The sequence below is a fragment of the Parus major genome, chromosome 28, assembly GCF_001522545.3.
Source record: "Parus major isolate Abel chromosome 28, Parus_major1.1, whole genome shotgun sequence".
Taxonomy (NCBI): Eukaryota; Metazoa; Chordata; class Aves; order Passeriformes; family Paridae; genus Parus; species Parus major.
In genome coordinates, this window is record NC_031797.1 from 2024021 (window position 1) to 2031808 (window position 7788).

Below are 7788 nucleotides of genomic sequence, written 5' to 3' on the forward strand. Positions count from 1 at the left end.
CAAGTGGGGCTTCTTTGATATTAAAAATAATAATAAAAAAATAAAAAAATCAGCAACCAAAAGCATTTTGTTCTCAAAACCACCTCCAGGCACTGATGACCCTACTGCTGCTCAGGTGACATCTGACTGTCCCTGCAGGGTGAGGGGAAAGGTCACCGGGGCTCTGAGCATCCCTGGGCTCTGTCCAGCAGCCGCTGCCTCCCCAGCTCGGTGACAGCAGCGAGGTGGGGACACCCTGGGCAGGGCCACCCCGGCTCCCCTGGCAGCAGAGCCACCGTTGTCCTCCCCACCCCCACAAAGGGTGCAAAATGAGGAAGTGGTGGGAGGGAAAGAAAATTCGTCACAATCGTTGTAAGAGCAGAAAGGCAAAACCCGAGTGCTTGGGATGGCCCTGGGCTGTCGGTGACAGGAGCCGAGCGCCCCGGGACGCAGGGACATCATGGTGAGTGCCAGCAGGGCCCTCCTGGGGACCCCACCCTGCTCCCCTCGGTGTCACCTGGCTGTCACCTCCTGCTGCTGCCACCCCACCCTGCCCTCCCCTGCTCCCAGCCCGTCCCCGGCTGCTTTGGGAGGTGCCAGGGCCGTGCCCCAGGCCCTGCTGGAGAGGGGACACTGCTCCCCAGCTTGGGGACACGGCTGGGGGAGGCACCCGTGGGGTGCTGGGGGCTGCTGTCCCCCAGGACAGGGTGGGCACAGCAGGGGATGGGGCTGTGCTGACACAGAGAGCGTTGGGTTTTGGATTTTGCTGTCGCTGCCGTGGTACCCACGGGATGGATTTGTGCTCCCACTGCTGCTTTCAGCACTGGTGGGGCAGAGTGTGGGACAGGCCAGGCCAGGAGGGACCCCATGGTCCCCATGGTCAGACCTTGCAGGGGCCAGGGGCTGCAGGGAGGACATGGGGCTGCCAGGGGGGCAGCAGCCGGTTCTGGAAGTGTTTCTGGAGGCAGAAGAGGAAGATGAAAGCTCTCAAAATTAGGAAGATGCTCAGACATGGGGTAAAGGGCTGCCCCAGCTCACAGCTCTGCTTCCTGCAGAAGGGTGATGCTGTCCCCAGCTATTTCCACCCAGACAGGAAGGGGACAGTGGCCAGGCTGAAACTGAACCTGCTCCCACCCACACTTGTGGCTGTCACCTCCAAGAGGCTGCTCAGATGCTGTCCCCAAAGACACACTGCCCCCTCCTTGCCACCTGAAGCTGCTCTGTGGCTTCCTGGAGGACCAAAGGACTCTGCAGCCACATCCCTGAGCCCTGCCAGGCCCAGCTCCAGGGCCAGCCCCATCCCCAAGCCCTGCCTGTGCCTGGCTGGGACAGTGATGGGACAATCCTGCTGCTCCTCTCGAGGCTTCCGGTGGTTTTTAAGGTGTTGATGCATCTGGGCTTGGCCTATCTTGACTCAAAAGGTGCCACCTTGGGCTGCATCCGCTCCTTGCTCAGGGCTGCTGGGTTTCTTTGTGGTTTAGACCACAGCTTTGAAGAAAACACGGTGTTTTGTAAGTGCTGCCACAGGGCTGCTCCCCTCCCTGCCCAGAGATCCTATCTGAGTGCCAGGAGCATCCTGGCCCCGTGCACAGTGCTGGGGACGGTGCCTGTCCCACAGCTGGGGACATGAGGGGCTCCTCATGTGTCACCTGTCACCTTTGGAGCGAAGTCCCTCATGCACAGGGGCTGCAAAGGGCACCTGGAAGGTGGAGGGGGCACAGAAGCTTCTCCCTGCTTGGCATGAGGATGGAATGGCCTGGTCCAGGTGCCCTGCCCTGGGCAGCTTTGGCCTGGGGCAGAGGAGGGGACTGGACAGAGGGGACTGGACAGAGCAGGGGATGGAGAAATTGCTGCCCCAGACCTCTGGAAGCAAATTACCTTGTGCTCCCACTCCTCACAGGGATGTCACCTGCAGCCCTCTCCCATGGCAGCTCTCTGGACACTGAGCTGGGGCAATACCAGGCCTTCAAGGGATCCCAGTTCCTCTTCATCCTGATTTTACTCTGATTTTACCTGATTTTTTAGTGAGCCCTGGCCGTGCAAACCCCCCATGACACACTCAGGGAAGCCAGGCAGGAACAGTCAGGACAAACCTTCATTTCCCACCTGTGAGCTGGTGTTTTCCTCACAGCTGGGCTGCACCAGGTGCCCCAGCAGAGCCAGGAAAGCCCCTGAGCTGGCCCAGAGGAAGAGGAGGTGAAGGTTTTCTCACCACTGACAGCTCTGAGCAGGCATGCAGCTGAAGGAGAATCTCAGGGTGCCAGCTCAGAAGCTTTGAGCTCCCAGTGCAGGAAATGCTCCTTTTGCCTCAACTTGGCCTCGATCAGCAGCCCAGGGAGCCTGGGCCAGCAGGTTTGGGGTGATGGGGATGGCACAGAGGTGTTTGGCTGCCCATGGGCTCCTCCCACCCTTCTCCTCCCGAAGCCCAGGGTCTGGGGCAGGTTGGGGTGAAGCTGAGCAGCTCCTGGGGTCCCTGGCAGCTCCCTGGGTGACACCACAGTGACCTGGTGAGGATGAGCCTGCCTGTGTTCTTCCAGCTGCATTTCCTAGGGGATATTAGGATGAAGGCAAATGAAAGACCCAGGAGGAAGAGGAGAAGTTCCCTGGGTGATTTCAGGCTGTGTGAGCAGCCCTGGACCCCCTGAGCTGACCCAGCTCTCTGTGCTCTCTGTGCACCCCGAAAAAAGGTGGTGGGGACAACACATCCACAAACCCCTTCAGCACCTACATGGGCTTGACTTGCATTTGGGGTTTGGAGAGGGGGCACAGGGGATGTTTGGGGAGCAGCACGTGATGGAGCCGGGTTGTGACAGCCCAGGGTGGCTGTGGGGGGCAGGGGACACCCAGAGAAAATCAGAGGCTGCCAGGAGCCTGCAAAGGTGTCAGGATGCAGAGCCCTGAAATCTTGAGAGCCTGCAGGAAAATCCAGCAAAAGGGGAAGAGAAGAAGAAAAGGGAAATGCAAAGAGTAAGAGGCCAGGGTTGATGGGGGAGAAGTGAAATCGGTGACAGGAGCATGGGGGTGAAAGAGGAACCGTGGTGATGGGGAAAGAGGGGCCGCAGACCGGTCCAGATGGGGTGTCCCCTCCTGGGCACTGTGCCGGGCCACACGGGCACCACAGCTGTGCCCAGCTTGTTTGTGGGGACATTGAGGGCAAGGGGAGGCCTTGGGGTGATTTTTACACGATGAAATCCCCGCTCCCAGCCCAGGGCTGTGTTTACCCCACAGGGGCTGAAATCACAGCCCAGCTCTGCTGCTGCCCCACAGCCCCTGGGGGACAGAGCTGGGGACAGCTCGGCAGAGGGTGCTGGCATCTCCCTGGGCAGGAGGAAGGGGAACAGGTGTGCAGGGAGGGTGTGGGGATGCAGAGGATGCCACCACCACCCTCTCCATGCATTACTCTGGCTCATCATCAGGCTTCATTAGTCCTTCATTAGCCTGGGTGAGGAGCAGGGGGGCTGGGGCACGTCCTGTCTCCTCCTCTGCAGGTGGCAGGAGGTGAGGAGGGATCCAGAGGGTTGGGACCATCAGGACAAGCCCCAGAGCACTGAATTTTGAGCTCTGAGAGTTCCCAGCTTGGCCAAACCCCTCCTTTTGCACCACGAGGTGCCTGGTTTGGGGTGACAGCTGAGCTGGGGACAGTCCCAGCTGCCGGCAGCTCGAGGGGACAGAGCCAGCCCTGGTGGCAGGAGGTGGCCCTGGCACAGTCGCTGTGTCCCTGTCCCCCCAGGGCAGCAAGGAGCGCTTCCACTGGCAGAGCCACAATGTCAAGCAGAGCGGCGTGGATGACATGGTGCTGCTGTCCAAGATCTCGGAGGAGGCCATCGTGGAGAACCTCAAGAAGCGTTTCATGGATGATTTCATCTTTGTATCCTTCCCCAGGCAGCGGGGGCAGGCACAGGGAGCAGCAGGGATGGCCATCAAGGCTTTGGCAGGGCATGGGACAAACTGGAGCTGCTCCAGTGCTTGCAGCGTGTGCTGGGCCCTGCTGGGACAGGATCGGGAATGTCGCCATTCCCGAGCAGGGCTGCACTTGGCAGAGACACAACAACCAAAGCCCCTCTCCTGCCAGGCTGCAGGATCTGCTTTGGTCCTTCCTCTGTAGCCACAAAGCCCCAGGCAAAGCCCCTCACCTCGCCCTGTTCCTGCCCACCAGGGACCCCCAGGGTGGCAGCAGTGCCCATCGTCCCCTGTTGCTGTCACCCACCCCCAGCGGTGCCCACAGCATGTCCTGGCTGCTCTGAACCCCCCATAAAGCCTGGATGGAGCAGGAGCATCCCTGCAGGCCCAGGGAGGGGGTGCCAGGACTCAGGGGACACCATCCCCGTGCGGGGGACACGGAGCTGCCATGGCAGAGCTGGCACTGCTGGGCACGGCTCTGGCCGAGGATGGGGACGTGTCCCCGGGGCCTTGCTCACCCCACACCCGCCTGGGCCAGCTCGGTGCCCCCCTACAGCCCTGCTCCCCAGGGCTGTCCCTGCTGGGGACAAGGAGCAGAGCCCGAGGGGCACGGGCAGGGCTGGCAGGGTGGCAGCAGGGCTGAGGCTGCTGCATTTCCCCCAGAGATGCAGCCCTGTCCTTACAAGGCGATGCTGTGACTCAGCCACCTCCCCCCGCAGCACTGGGGCTTTACACGCGTTCGGGGCTTGGTTTGGGGTTGGTTTTTTTGGGTTTTTTGTTTTGTTCTTTTTTGGAGGGGAAAAATACCCCACGCAGCCTCTCTCTTCCTTTTTTTTCTGTGCTGCTGCACACAGTGCTCTGTCCAGTCATGACTCAACATCCCAAGCTTCTGCATTTCCCAGAAAAGCTCCCTCTTCCTGCCCTTTGGCTGCTCTGTCCCACTGGCAGGTGGGACACAAACAGGATATCAGAGGTTGGGATAACCACACCTGCACCTCACCCAGCTGGGGGTTCATCCCCATCCCGCTGCCGCACCATTCCCAAGTGCAATTCCCTTCTCCGAGCCCCTGCCCGCCCCGAGTGGCTCGGGGATGCTGCAAGAAAGGCAGCAGAGTGGCTGGTGGGCAGGGAAAGGCAGGAGCTGCCGTTCCTCTGCTCTTTGTGCCTCGTTTTCCCTGGCTGTAAAATGAGGGTGGGCTCCTGCAGGAAAAGCCACAAATGCGTGAGCAGAGGGTGGATCCCAGGGATGCTGGAGAAGCTTTTGGAGCCGATCCTCAAGCAGACCAGGGAGCTGAGGGGATGCTCCTGCACCCATCACACTGCAGGGACACTCTGGGGCTCAGGAGGCTCTGGGAATGCCCCAAGTCAGGGCAGCAGAGCAGCTCTGCTGTGCCAGGCTGGAAACCCTCGTGGCGTTCCTGGTGCAGCTCCCAGGATGTGGCAGGGATCCCATAAACACCTTCCTTCCTCTGGGGTGGGATTGTGCAGGGGGAAGGGGGGACATGGGAAGGGACACACGGCCCTTGACCTGCTGCCCAGACCTACATCGGGCCCGTGCTGATCTCCGTGAACCCCTTCAAGCAGATGCCGTATTTCACCGAGCGGGAGATCGAGCTGTACCAGGGCGCGGTGAGGCTGCCCCGGGGGCAAGCTGGGGTTAATTCTGTTCATTCTGTTCATTCTGACCCCTGAGGGTCCCCCATCCTCCACAGCCCCTTGGCTGCTGCTGGGGTCAGCGCTCCCAACAAGAGACCCAGCAGCAAATCCCCATTCCTGGGGAATTCAGCTCAGAAAAGCACACTAAAGAAACCCAAACATGGTAAAATGCAGCCGGAGAGGCTCTGCCCCAGCGAGGGAGGAGGGGAGAGCTGGAGAACACCAGACACTGCTGCTGCTGAGCTGTGTTTGTGGGAAGAGGCTGATTCCCACAAGGGCAGAGTGAGGGGGATGTGGGGAGCTGGGGGTCACTCTGTGCCCAGCACTGCTGTCCTTAGGGTCAGAGTGACTGACCTGGTTCCCCTGTGGGCAGCTCAGGGGATTTGGGGAGGGGAGCTGGGGGCTGCCCTGTGCTCAGCCCTGCTGTCCCTGTCCCCTGCTTAGGCCCAGTATGAAAATCCCCCCCATATCTACGCCCTGACCGACAACATGTACCGGAACATGCTGATCGATGGGGAGAACCAGTGCGTCATCATCAGGTACCGGGGACACAGCTGGGCTGCCACCACCCCTGGGACATCTGTCCCCACCACCCCTTCTCCCCAGCTGGGCATTCCCAGCTAAGAGGTGCCTGAAGAGTTGGCTCCTGGGCTCTGGGCTGTCTGGAGGAACCTCTGGGCTCTGGGCAAGGCTGTGACCAGGGACAGAGCCTTGTGCAATGCAGCTCTCCAGGGCAGTGTTGCAGGGGAAATGGTCAGGATGTGGGGCAAGGCTGGAGACTTCCCTCTCCAAGTCCCCCTCCTCCACTTCTAAATCTGGTGACAGCGAATTCAGCATCTCGTGGAGCAGCTCCTCACCGAGCCACGCTCTGCTCACTCTGATACCCCATCCAAGGGGCCCCAAAACTCACTGTCATCCTCTGATCCTGCCCCAGGACCCACCCCAAAGCCCCCAGGATGGGTGGCTCTGGTGGGACCATTTCACATCTCCTCTGCTTTGCCATTTGCACAGCGGAGAAAGCGGAGCTGGGAAAACGGTGGCAGCAAAATACATCATGGGCTACATCTCCAAAGTGTCTGGAGGTGGGGAGAAAGTCCAGGTAGGTCTGTTGTGCTGACCTGTCTGCCAGCTCCCCCTGCCACTCATCATTTCACCTCCCAAGCGATCCCCACCACCCTGGCCCCCAATCCCCCCGGCTGGCGATGACACACGGAGCAGCCACTCCAGGCCTGGGGACACACAAAACCCCAGGTCTGGAGAGGGACACGGCTGTGCTGAGCCCCAGCTCTGTCCCCAGCACGTGAAGGACATCATCCTGCAGTCCAACCCGCTGCTGGAGGCCTTTGGAAACGCCAAAACTGTCCGGAACAACAATTCCAGCCGCTTCGTAAGTGCCAGGGCAGGGGGTCAGCGCTGCAGCAGAACCATTGAACCAGCTGAGTTGGAAAACTGACATTTAATTTAATTAAATTGACAATTAATTGACATTTAAGATCAAGTCCAGCCATTCCCCCAGCACTGCCAAGGCCACCACTGGTCTGTGTCCCCAATGCCACATCCACACAGCTTTTCGATTCCTCCAGGGATGGTGACTCCACCACAGCCTGTTCCAGTGCCTACCATCCTTTCAGCAGAGGAATTTTTCCTCATATCCGATCTAAACCTCCCCTGGGGCAATGTGAGGGCATTTCCTCTCATCCTGTTATCTGGGAGAAGAGACCAACCCCACCTGGCTCCAGCCTCCTTTTGGGCAGCTGAGGGGGTGATGAGGTCTCCACACGAGCCACAAACTCTTCAGCACATCCCAGCAAAGCTCCTCGTGCGGTGGGGAAGGGGTTGGGGGGAATGAGGACTCCCCTGAGGCAGGGCCACAGCTCTGAGCGGGATCTGTGCCGGAGCAGGGAAAATACTTCGAGATCCAGTTCAGCCGGGGTGGAGAACCCGATGGGGGCAAGATCTCCAACTTCCTGCTGGAGAAGTCGCGGGTGGTGAGCCAGAACGAGTGCGAGAGGAATTTCCACATCTACTACCAGGTATGGGGGTGGCCTGGAGCCAGTAGGCTGCAGGTGGGGACCAGGAGCTGGCTGACCACAGCCCCCTGTCCCCTCCCAGCTCATCCAAGGGGCATCCCAAGAGCAGCGGCAGAATTTGGGCATCATGAGCCCGGATTATTACTTCTACCTGAACCAGACAGACACATACCAGGTGGAGGGCACAGATGACCGCAGCGACTTCCTTGAGACCATGGTGAGT

At 60.0% G+C, this 7788-nt stretch overlaps 1 protein-coding gene across 3 annotated transcripts in view; it reads left to right on the top strand.

Annotated features, from left to right (window-relative positions):
- The first annotated feature begins 333 nt into the window (after positions 1 to 333).
- Positions 334 to 7788, top strand: part of MYO1F (myosin IF) — a 14863-nt gene continuing 7408 nt past the window's right edge. For 2 of the 3 annotated variants that reach the window (XM_015651953.3, XM_015651954.3), the window contains exons 1-8: positions 335 to 442; positions 3710 to 3847; positions 5419 to 5508; positions 5980 to 6074; positions 6547 to 6634; positions 6833 to 6922; positions 7437 to 7568; positions 7648 to 7782. In XM_015651953.3, coding sequence (XP_015507439.1) covers positions 440 to 442; positions 3710 to 3847; positions 5419 to 5508; positions 5980 to 6074; positions 6547 to 6634; positions 6833 to 6922; positions 7437 to 7568; positions 7648 to 7782 — 771 coding nt within the window. In that variant the 5' untranslated portion in view covers positions 335 to 439. Of the gene's footprint in view, positions 443 to 3709; positions 3848 to 5418; positions 5509 to 5979; positions 6075 to 6546; positions 6635 to 6832; positions 6923 to 7436; positions 7569 to 7647; positions 7783 to 7788 lie in introns of all 3 variants that reach the window. The other variant, XM_015651952.3, reaches the window with a different exon arrangement.